At 44.9% G+C, this 21,690-nt stretch overlaps 1 protein-coding gene across 1 annotated transcript in view; it reads right to left on the minus strand.

Moving 5' to 3' along the window:
• The window catches only part of LOC128782862 (zinc finger protein 131-like), a 50,876-nt gene that overhangs the window by 18,210 nt on the left and 10,976 nt on the right, over nucleotides 1-21,690 (minus strand). Inside the window, exon 5 of the mRNA XM_053933350.1 lies at nucleotides 9,743-10,425. Coding sequence (XP_053789325.1) covers nucleotides 9,743-10,425 — 683 coding nt within the window. The remainder of the gene's footprint in view (nucleotides 1-9,742; nucleotides 10,426-21,690) is intronic.

The raw sequence follows: 21,690 nt of genomic DNA on the forward strand, positions 1-21,690 counted from the left end.
ATCCCAGGAAACACAGTTGCCACCTCCTGTGTTTCCATGTCACACATGGCAACTGCCCGGAGAAAATCTGCCAGTGTGACACTCTCCTTTCCATGTCACAGTTCTCTCACCACCGTGCATGGACAGACTGCTCATAGGGCTCCTTTAAGGATGCTTTGCCACGGACCCAAAGATACAACAGTTCAGCTTCTCATCTTGGGACTACAGTCACCCCCATTTTCCCCTGGGGCCAAGGGTCCAGGAACAGAGATCTTCTTCCTGAAGACAGAGGGCATCACCATTCCCTCCTCAGCTTTCCTCTGTTCTTGCCATTCCTTCGCTGGTGGTTGCTGAAGCAGGTCTCCTTGGGTCATCACTGCATCCCCCTAAAATGCAGTCTCTATTGCAGGAGAATTTGGTTCAGTCTATAGCTAACAAGAAAAGTCCAGCCAAAAGCTACTCCATCATCTCCTCCCACCTAAATATTTCTTCTTCGAACATCTCAGGTCTCTCTTCCACTACAAATTGAGGAGGAGTAATATTTTACAAAGCCCTCATTTCCTGGAAAGGGTTAAAAGTTCAGACTCCCTGGACAGCTGAAATCTCTGCCCAGCATTCTCAACTCCCACACTGGACATCATCCCCCCCCTTTTTCCTTCTCCTCTGCCGGCAAATCTCCAAGTGCCGTCAGGCTCTCTGTCTCTTTCCCTCTCGGGGGGGACACAAAGGCATCTCCGCTTCTCTCCACCTTTCCGTCCGCAGGAGATGGCTCGGTTCCAGACCTTCAGCCCCCTCGGCTGACCTGGACAAGGCCGCGTGGCTTCCCCTCCCCCACCCAGCCTGAGGCTGGGCGGGGGAGAGTCTGCACTCTCCGACAACCGGAACCAAAGAGACAGTTCTCCTGGGAGTTCTTACTTTTAACCCCCTGTGTTCTCAGAGGCGTGTCCATACTTTCAATGGTCACTCCAGGTGCCAATATCCAAACCTGACCACTGATTGGTTTGACCCAACTTCCTGAAAAAAAAATTCACTTCCATGTCAAACCACGACAGTACTTCAAGGATCCAAAAGGGTATTGATGGGCTTTTGGTATAGTTACAGTGAATACAGAGAAGATGAAACAGTTATCTACCCTGCCTGGCCTCTCAGAAGATCCCTTCACTGTAGGATTGCTGCAGGTGGAAGACCAACAAGTACCAATTGCTACCAGGACAGTGCATCAGTGGCAATATCGCACAAACTGAGACTCTGTAACTCCTATCCATCCAACTTATTTGTCAACTGGAGTGCCAAGGAGTAATCAGCAGAACCTGCTCACCCTTCAACAGCTCCATATGGCCTGTGCGGAAGGCAAATGGAGAATGGAGGCTGACAGTAGACTATTGGGGCCTGAATGAAGTCATGCCACCTATAAGTGCTGCTGTACCAGACATGTTGGAACTCCAATATGAGCTGGAGTCAAAACCAGCCAAATGGTATGCCACAACTGACATCACTAATGCATTTTTCTCAGTCCCTCTGGTGGCAGAGTGCAGACCACAATTTGCTTTTACCTGGAGGGGTGTCCAATACACCTGAAACCAACTGCCCCAGGGGTGGAAAGACAGTCCCATCATCTGCCATGGCCTGATCCAGACTGCCCTGGAACAGGCTGGAGCTCCAGAAGACCTACGGTATATTGATGACATCATTGTGTGGGGTGATATAGCAGAAGTTTTTGAGAAAGGAAAGAAAATAATCCAAATTCTTTTGAAAGCAGGTCTTGCCATAAAACAAAGTAAGGTAAAGGGACCTGCACAGGAGATGCAGTTCTTGGGAATAAAATGGCAGGATGGATGCCGCCATGTGCCTACAGAGGTGTTTGACAAAATTGCAACTATGTCTCCACCAGCTAATAAGAAGGAAACACAAGTTTTCCCTGGGCCTTGTGGGGTTCTGGAGAATGCACATTGCAGGTTATAGTCAGCTTGTGGGCCCCCTCTATCGAGTGACCCAGAAGAAGAACCACTTTGAGTGGGGCCTTGACCAACAACAGGCTTTTGAGCAGATCAGACAGGAAATAGCTTGTGCGGTAGCTCTTGGGCCTGTTCAGACAGGACCGGATGTGCAAAATATACTCTCCACTGTAGCTGGGGAGCAGGGCCTCACCTGGAGCCTCTGGCAAAGAATTTCAGGAGAAACCTGAGGTCAACCACTAGGGCTTTGGAGCCGGAGTTATCGAGGATCAGAAGCCCACTATACTCCAACTGAAAAGGAGATACTAGCAGCTTACAAGGGGGTTCGAGCCGCCTCAGAAGTTGTTTGGACAGAAGCGGGAATCCCTCTTGGCACTGTGATTGCCCATACAACACTGGATGTTCAAAGGAAACATTCCCTCAACACATCAGGCAACCAGCGCTACATGGAGTAAGTGGGTAACATTAATTACACAACGAGCCCAAATGGGAAAACACAATTTCCCAGGAATCCTAGAAGAGATTTTGGATTGGCCAGAAGCCAGAGATTTTGGAGCATTGCCTGAGAAGGTGACTTGTGCCCAAGAAGCACCACCATATAATGAGTTACCAGAAAACAAAAGAAGCTATGCTTTATTTACTGATGGATCCTGCCGAGTGATAGAAAACCATCAGAAGTGGAAAGCTGCTGTGTGGAGTCGCACATGACAAGTCATTGAGGCTGCTGAAGGGAAAGGTAAATCAAGCCAATTTGCAGAGGTGAAAGCCATTCAACTAGCCCTAGAGATTGCTGAGAGAGAAAAGTGGCCCATACTTTATACCGACTCCTGGATGGTGGCTAATGCCCTATGGAGATGGCTGCATCAGTGGAAGAAAAGCAATTGGCAATGCAAGGGTAAACCCATCTGGGCTGCTGCATTATGGCAGGACATTGCTGCATGAATAGAAAACATGACTCTGAAAGTACATCATGTAGATGCCCAGAAGTTGTGCCACTGAGAAGCATCAAAACAATGCATGGGTAGATAAGGCCACCAAAATTGGAATAGCTCAGGTGGACCTAGATTTTGAAAGAAAGGGTGAGTTATTTATAGCCCTACGGGCCTATGAAACATCAGGGCATCTTGGAAGGGATGCAACATAGATGGGCTCATGATCGAGGGGTGGACCTGACCATGGAGGCTATTTCACAGATTATCCATCAGTGTGAAACATGCTGCCATCAAGTGAGCCACACGAGTGAAGCCGCCTTGGAGTGGAGTGCAGTGGCTGGGCTTCCAGTATGGTGAAGCCTGGCAAATTGATTACATTGGGCCACTGCCACGAACATGCCAAGGCAAGAGTTATATCCTAACCATGGTAGAGGCCAAAACTGGCTGGCTGGAAACACACCCAGTAAACCATGCCACCGCCCAGAACATGATTTCAGGTCTTGAAAGACACATTTTCTGGCAACATAGAACCCCAGATAGAATTTGGTCAGACAATGGAACTCATTTTCAAAATAATCTTATAAACACCTAGGCAAAGAGACATGGAATTAAGTGGATATATCACATTCCCTATCATCCACAGGCCTCTGGGAAGATTGAAAACTATAACGGACTGCTAAAAACTATGTTAAGAGCATTAGGTAATGGGACATGGAAGCACTGGGATGCAAACTTGGGAGAAGCCACTTTATTAGTCAACACTAGGGGATCTGCTAACTGCCCTCATCCCACCCAAATGAAGCCCTTAGACACTGTGAGAGGAGACAAGGTCCCTGCACTACACACAGGGAAGTGGCTGGGGAAGTCAGTGTGGATTTCTTCCCCCATGGGAAAAGGCAAACCTATTCATGGGATTGTCTTTGCCCAAGGACCTGGGTGTACTTGGTGGGTGATGCAGGAGGATGGGGAGACCTGGTGCGTACCTCAAGGAGATTCAATCTTGGGGTAAGAATAACCTATAGTGTAAGTTGCATGTTACAGAAGGTAAAGCAGCAGGAGGGACATGAACTGACAAAGAATGAATTTTGCGAGGAGCAAGAAAAATGCAATGATGAACAGGGATGGTGGCGGTGCCCAACCATGAACCATCAAGTGTACTATTTTTCCTGTCCTAACCCCACATTCTGATGGAATGGAGACCACCTGGAGGCATGTGAAAGGACAGGCAATAGTAGTTAATAAATGTATGTTTGGTATAGAGATAGTTTAAGCATTCTAGTAATGAGAGCATATATATTTTATGGGATCCGAGCATGATGCAAATGGTATGGAATAAGGGGTGGAGATTGTATTGGGTCTGACCAAGGTAAAGTTCATAGCCCTCACAGTGCTGTGCTTTGCATTGGTAGCTGGAAGGGTGTTGATAACAGACCAGTGTTTTGTCTACTGCCAAGCAGCGCTGTCCCTCTGATATTCTTTCCCCCATCAAAGGGGATGGGAGTAGGTAAGATCCTGGGAGGGGACACAACCAGGCCAGCTAATCCAAATTGGCCAAAGGGATATTCCATACCATATGACATCAGCTCAGATATATAAGCTAAGGGAGAGAGGAGGGGGGGGGGCAATTAATGAGTTTTTAATGTTTGCCTTCCGGAGGAACCATTACACGTGCTGAAGCCCTGCTTCCCAGGAAGTGTCTGAACATCGCTGCTGATGGGAAGTAGAGACTGACCTTTTTTCTCTTTAGCCCATGCGTGCACAGATCTCTGCTTATTTCTTTCTTTTACTATAATAAATCTGCCTTATCTCACCCTGCTAGTTGCTCTCCATCTTATTCTCTTCCCTGTCCCAGTGGGAAAGGGCAACTGAGTGGGCACCTGGCATCCAGCCAGGGTCAACCCACTACACAGTGTTATTTAATAACTTCATTAATGACACACACAAAGGGGTCGAGGGCACCCCTCAGCAGGTTTGCAGATGACACCAAGCTCAGTGGTGCAGGTGACACACCTGAAGGACAAGGCCATCCAGAGGGATCTGGACAAGCTCAAGAAGTAGCCCATGGAAATCTCAAGAGGATTAACAAGACCAAGTGCTGGTGCTGCACCTGGGTCGGGACAATCCCCAGGATCGATCCAGGCTGAGGGATGAACAGATCAAGAGCAGCCCTGGGGAGAAGGACCTGGGGGTAATGGTGGGTGAGAGGCTGGACATGCCCTGGCCATGTGCACTGGCACCCAGAAACCCCCTGTGTGCTGGGCTGATCCCACAGTGTGGGCAGCAGGGGAGGAGGGGATTCTGCCCCTCTGTTCTGGTGAGACCTCACTTGCAGTTCTGCCGCCAACTCTGGGGTCCCCAGCACAGAAAGGACATAGACTGGTTAGAGTGAGTTCAGAGGAGGCACCAAGATGATCAGAGGGATGGAGCATCTTTCTGTCTTGGTGTGAGTTATTACCATAGTATATCTCCTGATCCTCTGCTTTGTGCCCAAAAAATGGTTGCTGTATCTTTAAGGCAAGGGACTGGATGTGTGTGGGGCTGGGGGTGGGGAGAGCCCCTGTTTTGGTGCGGGCTTTTTTAAAAGCCTTGCTGTCCAGGTTTTCCATGGCTATGGGGATATCATGAGAGGTGTAAGCTCGGCCTGGGACCTAGAGGGGGGGGGTGGGGCTTAGGGCTCTCTCGCTCTCTTCTGGTTCAGGATCGAGGTGGCAGTGAGTCAAGGGGTCAGCTGGAAATATAATTGGGATAGTAGAAGATTGCATATTTTAGTTAAGATTTTTAAATTAGTTAAGAAGCTAAGTTAGTAATATAGGTGGCAAGAATCAAGTACCTTAGTTAAAGAGTAACAAATACATTAGGAAAGAGAAGCTAGGAGTGACAGGGATAGATGTAGTAATTGTGAAGGAGCAGAGACCATAGAAATACCTTGCCTTAAGAATAATCAAACAGTTAGGAGAGGCTTGGACCGTGACCAGCAGATCAAAAAGTCCTGCCAACTGTCCATGGGTGAAGAGTTCACCATGAGGAAGACGGCTTTCTTCCTCCCATACACCCACTCCCTTATTTCAAAATCCCACTGACCCAATTAAGGGAGTACAATTGTGCAGCTGTAATGGATATTCAGCTGATTATAATACAAAGCGGGCAGATAATGATTATGTATTATGTGTCCTTAGAAACCACTTGGATATGTAAAACCTTTTCTGTATAGAGAGCAGGAGTCTGCGACTCCTTGCACATGTATTTGGAAATGATTCCACATATGTCCAGCGCGCTGCAATAAATACCCTTCTTTTCAACATTAATTAGTTGAAGAGTCGTCTGTCCGTGCATCAGTGGCCACAAGGGGACACAGTGAGTGCATCTGGCTTGAAATATTGTTGCCCTCTCTTTTTTTCCTAGCACCACTTCCCTGTCGTTCAGGAGCCCAGAGCCAGCGCATGTGGTGCCACCTGGGACTGGGACCAGGTGCCACCTGGGACTGGGACCATGTCCCACCAGACCCTGGCCTGCAGTGTGGTGGCCATGGCTATTCCTGTGTGTTAGGCTCCAGGACTTCAGTCCGCTGCAGTTTCTACACTGCAAGTCTGCTCGTTTTTTCCCTGTTTCTCAGCCATTTGAGGGTCCAGAGCCAATGTGTGGGGTGCTGCCAGGACTGGGGCTGATCCCGCTGGGCCACTTCTCTGCACAGTAGCCTGACATTGCAACCAAGCCCTGCCCACCTCCCCAGAGTGTGCCAGCTGACAGTGGGGGTACCAGAACCAACTGCTGCCTGTGAGCTTTGCAAAAGGAGCAATCTCCTGTCCTCCTCTTTGCTTGAGTTCCCACCACCACCACCTGAAAGAGGTTGCCAAGCTTGTGTCAGAGCACCCTCTGAAGCCGCAGGGGGCAGCCTCTCTGCCCTGCTAGGAGCCAACAGTGCCCCCTGCCGGTTGTGGTTGTAACTACACCCAAGCGAAAAATTAACACGCGGGAAAACTTGCTATTGTTTTTGTTGTTTGTTCTGATTTATAGTTATAGTTATAGTTATAGTTATAATTTATAGTTATAGTTAACTTGCCAGTAAAGAACTGTTATTACTTTTCCCATAATTTTGCCTGGAAACCCTGTAATTTCAAAGCGATAATTTGGAGGGAGGGGGGGGGTCATCTTTTCCATTCCGGGAAGATTCCCACCTTCCTTGGCAGACATCTGTCTTTTAAACTGAGACACTTGGCTATGAAAGGCTGAGAGAATTGAGATTGTTCAGCCTGGAGAAGAGAGGCTCCAGCATGACCTAATTGTGACCTTCCAGGTCCTAAAGGGAGCTGACAAGAAAGATGGAGAGAGACTATTTTCAAGGGCCTGGAGTGAGAGGACAAGGGGGAATGGTTTAAAACTGAAAATAAGTAGGTTTAGATTAGATATTAGGAAAAACTCTTTGCTGTAAGGAGGGTGAGGCCCTGGCACAGGGTGCCCAGAGAAGCTGTGGTTGTTATATCCCTGGAAGTGTTCAAGGCCAGGTTCGACAGGGCTTGGAACAACCTGGTCTAGTGGAAGTCACTCATAGCAGGAGGGGCTGGAATGAGATGAGCTTTAAGGTCCCTTCCAATCCAGGCCATTCTATGAATATTACAGAACAAAACTCACACCACAAACCTTCACCTGCTCTGCAATCTCGTCACATTTAAAGAGTTACTTGAAGTGAGGCACTGCCCAGTTAAGGACAGATTTATTCTATTTTTACCCAAATTCTTCAACAATCTTCATATTCTGCCTAAAGTATCTGAAACTGACAATTCAAAGACAACAGTGGCAATATCCAAAGGCCAAAAGACATTGTGTGACTTCTTGCACAGTGCAAATCAATGCAGTGACTTCAGCAGCAGCAATGGAAGACACAGAGTGTATCAACCTTCCTCTAGCTTTAGAAGTACACTGGTGAGCTGGTAACTGAACTCCTCTGCTAAAGGTGACAACTTGCTTCTCTTCCCCTGGGTGTCATTAAACTATGAGTTTATAAAATCTCACTTAGATAAGATTAAAGAGGGAGGGTTCTTGGCCTGATCTAACAATTATTTTTTTTCCAGTTATGAGAACAGGCCAGATTTCACTTGCCAGTCATAAGTAACTCACAGGACAGAAATTCTGATCTGAAATAGTCCAATATTTTGTTGGACCTTTATAATCCTGCAGCTACAGGAAGGGGATTGCCCAAAATAAATATTTTTTAACCCAAAGACATTCATAATAACACAGTGACTTCTATTTGCCCAATATGTAAGAAATACCAGGGAATTCACACATAACCATAAAGCTGCCATATCATTGTTTAGATTGGGTTTAGAGAGATATAGTAAGGTTGTTGGGATTTTTTGTTTGGGTTTCTTTTTTTTTTTCTCCCCCAGAAACACAAAGGTAGGCATTTATCAAATGAACTTCTTGGGATCATTTATTCATGGTATGTAAATATAGTCCATTTATTCACTCCTATGGAAGATATTATTTGCAGTTCAACGTACAATACCTGTGAAACATATTTTGCATTCATGAAGAATGGCAAAGACCTTGATGAATTTTTCTCAAGAAGTTTGTATAATCCGCATACAAATTACTTCAATTACAGAGTTTTCAGACATGGGCTGATTAATTTGGCTGCTTCAAGCACATCACTGGAACTGGAAGTAATTAGATTCCATGTGTGATACTTGCATCAATAAATATTTTGAATGTATTCTGCACCTCCTGTGATATGCTAAGTTGCTTCATCCCCAAAATCCTTCTATCACAACAGTAACGAATATACTGTTATATTTGGCTTATTCTGTTAATCCAATCCTCCACAAACTTTTCTCTGAAAAGACTTTTGTTAGGTAGCTTGCATTTGGCTTGGTCATAATGGAGAAACACTCCCTGCTTCATAGGGAAGAAGGATTTGCCAAAGATTTTTCATAAATGCAACTTTTAAGGGGCTATTTGGAGTAGATTTGATGCAGTGTCATATACAGATACAAAGAAGTTCCAATTAAAAGGCTTTTGCAACAGCAAGCTGCAAAAGAAATAAGACTGCTACCCTCTATTAAATTCTTAGTGATGATTCATGACTGATATATCAAACAAAAATGTCTGAAAGATCAGGACAACATATATTTTACAGAGAGCTATCTATATAATACTCAGTACCTATTCAGATAGTACAGACTTTTCAGTGACATGAAGAAATAGCATCTTAACCTCCCATATTATATAGAAGAAACACAAGTAATTTTCTACTCAAAAGATACTGTTCAAAGAGGCAGATTTTACAGTAACAAAAGTCTACTATAGTCACTAGAAATGTTTTGCTGAGTTAATTAACAAAGAAAATTAAATCAGATGAGATGTCAAGAGCAAGGGGGTACTTTATGCCTAATGCATTAATAGGCATTTGCTCATATGTTCTGCTAGTAAAATAAACTCTTTAAAATATATATTCCACTGAGAAGCTCATGGTTTAGATGATATTTCAACAGAAACATTTACTAGTAGAATTGTGAATATAAGAGCATGTCATGGCAGCTCCTCAGTTTGGTACTTTTCAAGAAAAAAAACATGCTTTAAGAAATTATTTTGAAAGAAATATTTTAAGATTTAATAGACCGAAAAGAGACACTTCATTAGTGCTTTCTGGTTTTAGGCATCTATTTTTAACCACCTCAATCCCTCAAAGTTTATATCCATGTAAAACAAACAAAAAAAAATTTAAAACCAAACCAGCATTTTAGTTGCAACTACAAGTCAATTATTTCTAGCACTCAGGACTCATGCATTTTCTTCAGCATATTTTCTATTTCCCCAAAACATGCAACACATGCTAGACCCAAAGCCACAAGAACAGGACCATATCAGTGTTCTTACCTGTGTGCTTTCGGAGGTGCTCTTTAAAATGTCCAAAGTGATCAAACTGCTTATCACAGTATTGGCATATATGTATTTTCTTGCCAGGTCTTTGCTTCTTGCTAGCACCACCTTCATCAAGGTGGTGACAGGTGAGGTGTTGTTTCAAAGCACTCTCTCGTAGGTAGCTTTTATTGCATATGTCACACTTGTAACTCTCAGCAGAGTGTGTTTTCGTGTGTTCCTTAAAATGGTAAAACAATTTAAATGAACGGTTACATTTTTCACAGTGGAATAAATTCTTCACATGCGACAGCTGAAGTTCCACAAGTTCAATATCTTCTACCTGTTTGCATGAGGGATCAGTTGCACCACCTTCTTCTTGAATCTGACATTTTGTCTCTCCTTGACGATACTTACTGGTGATATCTGCCAAAAGAGCCAAAGCAGATTCATCTGATGTACCTGTTGTATGTATGTACTTTATAGATTGCTCTGCAGAAGTTACTTCAAGTGTTTCAGTGCTGTCATCTTCCACTTCAATCGTCCCTTCAGCAATCTCAACCTCAATTTCAACAGGCTCTGATTCTGCAGATGGCAGTGTTTCTGTGATAACATTAGACGTTTCAGCAATCTTCCTCTTTTTTGCTTTATTTTTACTTTGTCTTTGATTTGATTCTAAGGGTGATGAATTTTCTTTGTTCCTGTAAAACATTTACATAAACATAGTTAAGATCCATAAGCACTTACATAACAATTCCTGCCTGATGCTGAGCTTCTGCATTAAACACTAGCTAGATGTTTCTCAAAGAAGCTGAATGATGAGTGGCCACATAACCTGCACCCATTTCAGATGTTAATTTGTCTTTAATCTATACTACTTAGAGCTGTAGAACAGCACCCTTAAAGCTGTGGAGCCTTTAACATAAGGTTATTAAAGTGTTTTAAATGGCTCCATTTGAACGATACAAAACACCTATCAAGAAGAAAGGTCAGTTAGCCTAATGACATAGGTTTATACAAGAAGTGCAAAATGCTGTATTTTGGCCTGCCTACTCAGAAATAGGATTCAAGTTCTTCCTACACTATTCACCTCTCAAGCTCTGGAGTGCATGAAATGGCCTGCAGCACTTAGAGCTTCTTACAAAACACTACAGCTGTGAGTCACACAATGATTATTATAACACCTCGTACTTTAGGAAAACACACAGCTATCAGTTATAGTAAAAAAGAAAAACGCCACTGGGATGTGAAAAGAGCATTTTAATTTAATTTATCTGGGCTTAAACACAGCTTCCAGCTCTGTTCTTCTTTTCCTTGCACCATAAATACAAAACCCCCTTCCTCCAAGATGTCAGAGATAGGATCCCATCTCAAACACAGACAGAACTGACTGGGTGTCTCAGTTTGGACACAAATTCTAGGAGAAAAATGCTGTAAAATGAGCCTTTCTCTCTAAAAAGAAGGCTTCAATAACTCCCTTTTCTTCTGCCAATGAGAGAAATGGATACCAGGGGATGAAAGTGGAAAAAAAAAGTAAAACTCTTTATTAACAAAGCAAGATGCCCACAAAGCACAGGAAAAAAAAAAAAAAAAAGAAAATTGAACTTCACACCCCACCCCCACCTTGCCACGTGGCTGAGAGGCAAACATGGTGACTGCCCTTTGTCTCTGTCAGGGGAAGAGAAAAAAGTTCATAAAGCAGGTGAGAATCTGCTGGATTTCTGGTGTGGGTCTTCTCCTCTCAGCCAGCGAAGTTGGTGGGGTTTAATGTCCCTTCTTTCGCTGGCTCGGTCTTTCCGGGGTTCGGACCAGCCGGGGCCACCCCGCAGGCTCCTCAGGCAGGAGAAAAAAAAAACAAACCACAAATCCAAAAAAAACCTGCCAAAAGGATTTGCCAGTAAAAAGCCTCCAGGCCAGGGGAAGGGAAAAAAACAGAAAAAATCCAAGAAGCTTCTTGCTTAAGTTGGCGAAAATTAATCCAGGAAACAAGTCAATGAAGTAACAATCCATGTAGGTGCCAACCACTTTGGAGAGAGCTTGAATAGAGCACCAAGCTCCCTGCCCCATCCCCCGGGTCCATCTTTAAAGCTACAGCAGTTGTTTTCTGTGCATAAAGCAGACAGGGAATAAAGCCTCATCATAAAATCACCCCAAGACATTCCACCCCTTATTCCATATCATCGGCTTAATGTCCAAATTAATACATTCCAATTCTGAATACACACATCTATAAATATGTACATCTGACTATAGACAAATAGTGGCAGTGACATTCAGCAAACAGTGGTATATAGGCATTCCAACATTACAAGCGGTTCTCACTCAAAATCAAATCTCCCTGAGGAACGCAATGTGTTTTGCCATCCTTCTGCATTACCCACCATGTGCAACCAGGTCCCTGAGCAAAGACAACCCCACTAATGGGTTTGTCTTTAGTTGAGGCAGAATTATTCCAGTTTTCCCCAAAAGTCCCCTGACATGCATTAAGGGAACCTTGTCTCCATCTGCTGTTCACAAGGGATCAGATTGGGCAGGGCCTGCTCAGTTGGTGGAGCCTTGGGTGTTAACTAACCAGGAGGGCTTCGCTAAGTGCATTTCCCAGTTTCTGAGAGTCCCTCCTGCCCAGTGCCTTCAAGGTGGTTTTAAGCAGGCTCAACTTTCCCAGCTGCTGGTGCATGGTAAAGAATATGGTACACCCATTCAATGTCATGTTCTCTAGCCCAGGTGTTTATAAGGCTATTCTTGAAATGAGTCCTGTTGTCTGACTCAATCCTCTTGGGGGTAACATGCCTCCAAAAGACCTGCTTTTCCAAGGCACAGGATGGTGTTCTGGGCAGTAGTATGAGGAACAGGGTAGGTCTCCAGCCATCCAGTAGTGGCTCCTACCATTGTGAGCACGTAGTGCTTGCCTTGGCGGGTTTGAGGCAGTGTGATGTAGTCAGTCTGCAAGGCCATCCCATACTCATATTTGGATCACTGCCCACCATACAACAGGAGCTTCACACGCTTGGCCTGCTTGATCGCAGCACACGTCTCACAGTCATGGATAACCTGGGAGAGCGTCCATAGTTACATCCAGCCCTCGGTCTCACGCCCACTTACAGGTGGCATCTGTGCCCTGATGGCCTGAGGCATCATGGGCCCATTGAGATAGGAACAACTCTCCCTTGTGTTGCCAATCCAAGTCTGTGTGTCCTGGGTTGACTATATGATGCTTTTATCCCCAGTCGTCTGTTCTGTTTATGCTGAATAATAAGTTTAGCATCTTTAAGACTTGCTCCGAGAGTGAAGGGGGGAGAGAAGAAGCACGCAGCTTGTTTTCAGAAAACTGCACTCACTCCTCCACATTCCTGCTCCTGGACTATGTTGTCTGCGGATGGACAGACAGCAGGACTTTGCTTTTAGTTAGTTTTAGCTAGGCGAGGCAAAGAAGTTCCCTGGACTGTGGTGTTTTTTCCTTTTCTTTGGACCTATTTAAAACTGCTCCGGACTGAACACCCAGAAGAGCACCAGCAGCACACACCTGTGGCCCAGCGGGCCAGGCCTGGACCATGGCATTTCCAGCGCCAGAAGGACTGATAAGAGACTGAGTCAGCTGAGCTGCAACCCATGGAGGGGACTTTCTGAGTTTGTCTCTCTTTTGGAACGGCAAGAAGTTTTATTGTTTAATGTTGTTTAGGTTTTCTTGTTTAATAGTTTTTTCCACTTTTCACCAAAGAGGTATTTTTCCTGAACCGGTTGGGGGAGGGGCTGATTGAATCTGCTTCCTAGAGGAACCCCTTTGGGGGTTCTCTCCCAAATTTGCCCTGAACCAGGACACTGTGACACCTCTATTTTTGCAGCCTGATCTACCTGCTAGTTGTTTCAGTGCTTCTCATTAGCCCGACTCTTGGGGACATGGGCATCTACATGGCGGACTTCCACAGGTAGCTTCTCTGCCCAGGCAGCAATGTCTTTCCACTCTTCAGCAGCCCAGATTGGTTTTCCCTTACGCTGCCAATTGTCCTTTTTCCACCCTTCCAGCCAACCCCACAGAGCATTGGCTACCATCCATGAATCAGTGTAAAGGTATAGCTTTGGCCACTTCTCTTTCAGCAATGTCCAGGGCCAACTGGATGGCTTTGAGTTCAACAAATTGACTTGCTCCATCTTCTCCTTCAGTAGCTTCTGCAACCTGTTGTGTGGGGCTCCATACGGCTGCTTTCCACTTCTGGTTCATCCCTACAATGCGACAGGAACCATCAGTGAAAAGAGCATAGCGTGTTTCTTCTGCTGGCAGTTGGTTGTATGGTGGAGGTTCTTCAGCATGTGTCACTTGTTCTTGTTTCTCTTCATCAGTGAGACCAGTTTTCACCTTCAGGCCAATTCATTATTATATCCAAGATCCCAGGGCAATTCAGTTTTCCAGTACAGGCACGCTGTGTGATGAGGGCAATCCACCTGCTCCATGTGGCATCAGTGGCGTGGTGGGTAGAGGGGACCTTTCCTTTAAACATCCACCCCAGCACCGGTAGTTGGGGTGCTAGGAGGAGTTGTGCTTCTGTGCCAATTACTTCTGAGGTGGCTTGGACTCCTTCATAGGCGGCCAGGATTTCCTTCTCTGTTGGGGTATAGTTGACTTCAGACCCTCTGTAACTTTGGTTCCAGAATCCCAGTGGTCAACCTCGAGTCTCTCCAGGCATCTTCTGTCAAAGGCTCCAGGACAAGTCATTGTTCCTAGATGCAGAGTAAAACACATTCTTGACTTCTGGTCCCATCGTGACTGGGCCAAGGGCTACCGCATGAGCCATTTCCTGCTTGATCTGGGCAAAGGCTTGTTGCTGTTCAGAACCCCAGTGGAAATTGTTCTTCTTGCGGGTAACCAGATAGAGAGGGCTCATGATTTGGCTATACTCAGGAATGTGCATTCTCCAGAAACCTAAGGCACCTAGGAAAGTTTGTGTTTCCTTTTTTGTTGGTCAGTGGAGACATTGCTGTGATCTTATTGATGACCTTAGTGGGAATCTGACACCATCTGTCTTGCCACTTGATCCCCAGGAACTGGATCTCTCGGGCAGGTCCCTTGACTTTGCTCTTTTTGATGGCGAAACCAGCTTCCAGGACAATCTGGATGATCTTCTCTCCTTTCTCAAATATCTCCGTTGCCGTATTCCCCCACACAATGATATCATCGATGTACTGGAGATGTTCTGGAGCCTTACCCTTTTCCAGTGTAGTCTGGATCAGTCTGTAGCAGATGGTGGGACTGTGCTTCCACCCCAGGGCAGTCGGTTCTAGGTGTACTGCCCAGCCCTCCAGATGAAGGTGAACTGAGGCCTGCATTCTGCTGCCAGAGGAATGGAGAAAAATGCATTAGCAATGTAAGTAGTGGCATACCACTTTGCTGCCTTGGACTCCAGTTCATACTGGAGTTCCAGCATGTCCAGCACGTCAGAGCTCAGCGGTGCAGTCACTTAATTCAAGCCACAATAATCCACAGTCAGTCTCCATTCCCCATCAGATTTCTGCACAGGCCAAATGGGGCTGTTAAAGGGTGAGTGAGCCTTGCTGATCACCCCTTGGCTTTCCAGCTCACTAATAATCTTGTGGCTAGGGATCACAGCATCTTGATTTCTCTGGTACTGCCAGTGGTGCACTGTCGAGGTGGCAATTGGTACTCACTGCTCTTCTTCCTTCAGAAGTCCAACTGCAGAAGGATTCTCGGACAGCCTAGGCAAGTTGTTCAATTGCTTAATGCCCTCTGTTTCCACAGCAGCTATTCCAAAAGCCCACCTGAGTCCCTTTGGGTCTTTGAAATACCTGCTCCGGAGGAAGTCTATGCCCAGAATACATGAGGCCTCTGGGCCGGTCACAATAGGATGGTTCTTCCACTCTTTTCCAGTCAGGCTCACCTCGGCTTCCAACAGGGTCAACTGCTGCGATCCCCCAGTCACTCCACAAATAGAAACAGGTTCTGCCTTTACATGTCCCGATGGGATTAGTGTACACTGCGCACCTGTCAACCAAGGCTTCATATTTTTGTGGTTCTGATGTGCCAGGCAATCAGATCCACACTGTTCAAAAGGCCTAATGTCCTGGTTTAGGACAAATTAGGGGAAAACATCTCCAAAGGAGCCCCTTATAGGAAACAAAACCCTCCGCAACTTCCCCCACCACCGGGTTCGGGAGGAATTTCTTCAGAGGGGAAGTGGAAAAAACTTGTTTATTAAGGAACAACAAAAAAACCACTCCCCAGCACAAGAGAAATAGCCCGAGATGACAACAGATGTTTTCACCAGTCCAAGGGGTTGAGCTGTATCTCTCTTTGCCGCAGAGGGTACGAAGCTTCCGGGGGAGCTCCTGCCCGGAGTAGGTCCGATATCTTCGGGTGGGGGGGGAAGGGAACAACAGGAACCGGGAAAAAAAGGGAAAAAAATGGCAAAAAAAACAAGCAAGTGAAAAGCAAAGAGTAAAGAGAGGAAAACAGAGCTAGCAAAGCAGGCAGCCAGCAGCAAGCAAAAGCAGCAAGCAAAAGCCAAGCAGCAAGCCCAAAAGCGAGCCGGGGGGGGGGGGGGGGGAGTAAGAAGCTATAGACAAAACAAATTGAGAGCAGGGAACAGAAACCACGATTGGGATAATAAGCATGAAAATGTCCTGTCCCTACGACACCTAATTTTCCCATACCTCTTCCTGGCTAGAGGCAGGGCCCCTCTAGCCCTGGATATCATTCTAAACTGAAGCTACTTCCCTTTTGGTGGAACTCCCTCTCTGAGTATTCCTCTCCTTCAATTCATGCATCCGTGCAGCCAGGGAAGAAGTGGGTTTTCCATCCCACCTTTTCATATTTTCCCCATGGTCACACAGGAAAAAGCACAGCTCAGCTTGTGGGGTGTATCCTCTCTCCCTAGCTGGGGGATGTCTGCTTCTGATAGCAGGGCCTCTGGTCTGTACTGACAAGATTTGGAGAAGGCCCTCTTTAATCTCATCCCTGAGCTTCTGATGGGTTTCCTCAATCTTGTTTTCCATTTTTTGTATGCGCTCCGACAGCTGAGATTCTTCCTTGAGTTGGGCTGTGCACAGTGTCTGCATACGCCCGGAGCCTCCTTGCCATAGTATTCACTGTCTCATCCCCGTCATTCCACATCATCATTGCTAAAGCAGGGGTGTATTCTGGTAGCGCATGTCGTGCAAGTTTCAGCCACATCACTGGTTTATATTTTACCATGTCTGGGCTCCTAATTGGTCGTCTGAGAAAATTATCTCTACCACCACCGGTTCTTCTTGTACCATGATCTTCCAGGGTTTTTGCTGCAACTGGAAATCTTCTTGGCACAGGTATCTTTCCCTCATGCTTCTTAAGAGCTGTATCCAGAGACTGAGAGCTTCAGGCCTCTGTCATCCCCTGGTCAATACCCACATCACGTGACAGAGATCCCAAGTGCCTTGCTTCAGTACTGTCTAGAATTGTACCATCACCTGCAGCATCCCAGATTCAGACCAACCAACTTAATATAGATTCATCATGCTGTCGGGTGTAATCTTTTCTTAGGGTACAAAGGCTTTCTATGGACAGAGACTCAGTAATGATTTCTGGTTCAGATTCCTCTGCTGGCTGTGAAGGTCCTGGCTCCCCATCATCATTCACTGAGAGAATAGATCTGGCTTTGTGTTTCCTTCTCTGGACAGGGGCAATTGCTGTTGGCTTAGGCTCCCCATCTAGTTTATCTGCAGCCAGAGTGACTGGGGTGTCTGCTGATTCATCCTCCTGTCCCTCTGGCTGTATCTGCTGCCCTACAGTGTGCAGTAAGCATTAGTCAGGACCCAGCACATTGCAATGAGCTTTTTCTTCTCATTAGAGTTGTTACTGCAATTTTCTTTCAGATATTTCCCTACCTCAGCTGGATTCTGAATTTGTTCAGGGGGAAGTTCCAAGTTATTGGGTAAGAGAATTCCTTCAGGGTTTGGCCTACGTCCTCCCACACCCCACACCACTCAGACTTTTCCACAACTGGGGCAGGTGTCTGGAAAACCCCTCTGGAAATCTCAGCCTGGATTTTAGACAAGCTGCAGACCATATAGAGGAAACCTACTAGATAACAGAACAGGAAGGTGGTATCTTTAACATCCAGGGGAAACTGAACATTCTCAAGAAGTGACATACCAAATTTAAAGGGGAAGAATGAGATAAAGAGCTGGGAAATATCATCCCCTACTTTTCCCCTAACAGACAGAGTGTAATTACTAATAAACCCCAAAAAAAGGCAACCAAGGCCAGGATGGACAAAAAACTAAGCATACACATTCTCAATGGTTCCCATTATTTCTGTTAAACTTCCATAAATCCCTAGCACCAGGCACATTAACATGGCAGTCCTGATTCGTATTCCTGATTTGTAAAAGGTATATGCCAGGGACCCGATTTCCCATATCTGTGAAGAGGTACTGTTATATGTAACAGGTATAATTCACGCCATTTTTTTGCATGATATATATATAATATTAAATAGTTGTTAGAATGTTCCCTTTGGCATTAGAAGCCTCCCTTCCCAGGCAAAACCAGGTGTGTGTTGAAACCCGATTCACAAGCAAAAGGATGTGGCTCGCCAGGAGATGGGCCTTATCTGAGGCGATGTGAAGACACCCAGGCACTGATCGTCGCGTGAATGACCCAAGATGGACATCAGGAACATCCCCGGGCCGATACATGTGAATACCTCGTTCCTGTAAATTTCATCAAGGGTTTCAACAACTCTGGACTTCGAATTGTTCTGCCTTGTCGCCGAGAAGGAAATCTCATCAACTTATGGGACTCTGAAGGAAACAATGGAGTGAATGCCAAAATCCTGGCTTCAGGCAAAATTTTCCCTATAAAAATCGCTTGTACCAGGATGGTGGTGTGAGAGCATAGAGTGAAACCTCTGCTGAGGCTGATCTCTGTGTCTTGCACCCAGCGCCGATCCCAGGCTCGGCACTGTCCTTTTCCTTGTGGCTGGCTAAGTTAGATCTCTATTGCTAAAATAACTTCTTTTTATTTTTTTAATTTGGCTGGATCATTTTTCATTTATAACAGGTACTCATGCTTAGGTTCATGAGAAACATTATTAAATCAAGCAGCATGGTGACCACTTACTGCTGTACCCCAATACAAAGTGTCTCAAACCAGAATGCATTTTTTTTCATTTTCTCTTGCCCCTGAAGTTGGGAACCAAATTTTGTCTCAGTTTGGAGAAAAATTCTAGGAGAAAAATGCTGTAAAATGAGCCTTTCTCTCTAAAAAGAGAGGGCTTCAATAACTCCCTTTTCTTCCGCCAATGAGAGAAATGGATACCAGGGGATGAAAGTGGAAAAAAAAAAAAAAGTAAAATTCTTTATTAACAAAGCAAGATACCCACAAAGCACAGGAAAAAAAAAGGAAAATTGAACTTTACACCCCACCTTGTTGCGTGGCTGAGAGGCAAAGATGGCGATTGCCCTATGTCAGGGGAGGAGAAAAGAGTTCACAAAGCAGCTGGGAACCTGCTGGATTTCTGGTGTGGGTCTTCTCCTCTCAGCCAGCAAAGCTGGTGGAGTTTAATGTCCCTTCTTTCACTGGCTCGGTCTTTCCGGAGATTGGACCCGCCGGGGCCACCCCGCAAGCTCCTCAGGCAGGAGAAAAAAAAAACAAACCACAAACCCAAAAAAAAATTGCTGAAAGGATTTGCCAGTGAAAGGCCTCCAGGCCAGGGGAAGGGAAAAAAACAGAAAAAATCCAAGAAGCTTCTTGCCTTATTTGGAGAAAATTAATCCAGCAAACAAGTCAATGAAGTAACAATCCATGTAGGCGCCAACCACTTCGGAGAGAGATAGCTTGAACAGGGCGCTGCGCAGGACCCCGAGGCTCCCTGCCCCACCCTCCGGGTCCATCTTAAAGCTACAGAAGTTGTTTTCTGGGCATAAAGCAGACAGGGAATAAAGCATCATCATAAAATCACCCCAAGACACTGGGGCAATGCTTTCAAGTCACATACTCATGATTATCCACAGCACTTACATACTGGAGGTTTAACTACTGATTATCAGTTTTGAAAATGAGTGGCTATCTTCCCCTCAAATCAGACTGTAATCAGAGTACTTTGTACCTTTACCTTATTTTGCAGCCTTATAAATCCTTTTATGTAACCTACTCCCTATTACTTTCAGGTTTTCTAGTAATAGGGGTGATAAGGTTTTTCTCCAGTATCGGTATGTCATACAGTAGTGTGGCTAATGACCTAATGCAGAACACAGCTTATTAAACTGCACTTTACTATATTCAGACACAGCAGCTAAAGTTCCATCTAGGACATATTTCGGATGCCTAGAATGTGACAGTTACTTTGCACACTACTGCAAGGAGCTCCAAGAACACGTACCAAAATAATAATCTACTCAGCAAAGAGAAGACTACTGGCCTTGAGTACATTGTGTGGCTCGGGTGTGGAACTGAATGAGGATACACACATACAATACACTGTACCTCAAGGAATAACAGCTATTTGTTTTCTTTCAAGTCTAGATTATGTGCTGTGCAACTCTTTGATGCATTACACAAATGGTTAGTTCTATAATAACCTCTACTTTAGCTGAAGTTTCTGATGCTTGCCCCTTTTAATCAAAGCTCAGCTAGAGGCACTGTATTGTAATTTGTCCCCTTCCTACTGTGAAGGAGAAAACTGAGACTGAGTGGTACTCAAGTTTGTTTTTCTAATGAAAAACACCCACACAAAAATCTATGAACAATGGAAATAATTCTAAGAATAGACTAGCTTGCACCGTGTGTGTTAAGCAAATCATTTATTTCCTTGTAACATAAGAATTACAGCATTTACTAGTGCTGCATAACCAACAAACATTATACATTAGTGAGAATTAATTGCAGACTAGACAGTTTAGCTCGACATACTGATCTGAATCCTGGTTAAACAGCTCTACCAGTGTACAGAGACTCAAAGTGATACCAATTAGAACACAGTTTTTCAATTTCAAGTGTCTTAAATTTCTCAAACAGACAGCAAAGGTCTGCTTTTCCCTAAATGAAAAAAAAAAAAAAGTTCTTTTGGTGATACCATGTTTAATCTCAATAATGTCAAAAAAGGGTATTGTTGGGGTTGGAGAGTAGAACTAGAAATGCACAATCCTATATTTTCTATCAAAAAACTCCAACACAGTTATTCAGCTCTGCTACCAATCAACAGAAAAACTTGATTCCAAAAAAAAAAAAAAAAAAACAAAAAACCACTGATGTTGAAACCAAGTTTCCAGGGTACCATGTCATGGAGGTTTTGTTTGTTTGGCTATTAGAGGAACTCAGTGTCAGAGCCATTTTCCTTAGCTTAGTGTGTCTATGGGGAGATAAAGAAGAAACAACAGTCTTTCCTTAGCCTGAACACAAAGACCTTTCAGCATTCTAGAAGAGAAAGCAAGGATAACTGTAATGCTGGGAGTCATTTATTGCCACTCCCCCTGCTTCATGACTGTCCTAGATTGCAAGGCAAGATGTATTCTATTTGCCATCCATTAGAGGTGTGGCAAGTTATCTTCTGTTAATTGGGCAGTTTTCCTTATCTCTTCCATAAAGCAATCCTCCCTCCAGGGAGATATCTTCTGTTAATGGGCCATTGGTTGTCACTGCATTACTGATAAAATTACAGCATCACATTGTGAGATGCTTCGCCCAGAGGGAAGAGCCAAGCATTCCTACCTGGATATAATCTGAGATTTTGGAACAGCAGAACAGCTTTTCCACTGGATTCCCAGAGGAACAGCTGCCTCTTCCACTAGATCTTCAGAGGAAGACTACACCCTTCTACAGGATCACTGCTCCAACAGAACCACACCTGACACTCCAGGAGGACTGCAGCCACAATTCCAATTGGACTGCTACCAACACCCTGATTAACAGGGTGTCAGGTTGTATTCCGACTCTGTCAGTGTTGTTTTGATTTACTGCATTGTTTATTTTATTTTTT

Source organism: Vidua chalybeata, assembly GCF_026979565.1.
Source record: "Vidua chalybeata isolate OUT-0048 chromosome W unlocalized genomic scaffold, bVidCha1 merged haplotype SUPER_W_unloc_11, whole genome shotgun sequence".
Classification (NCBI taxonomy): Eukaryota; Metazoa; Chordata; class Aves; order Passeriformes; family Viduidae; genus Vidua; species Vidua chalybeata.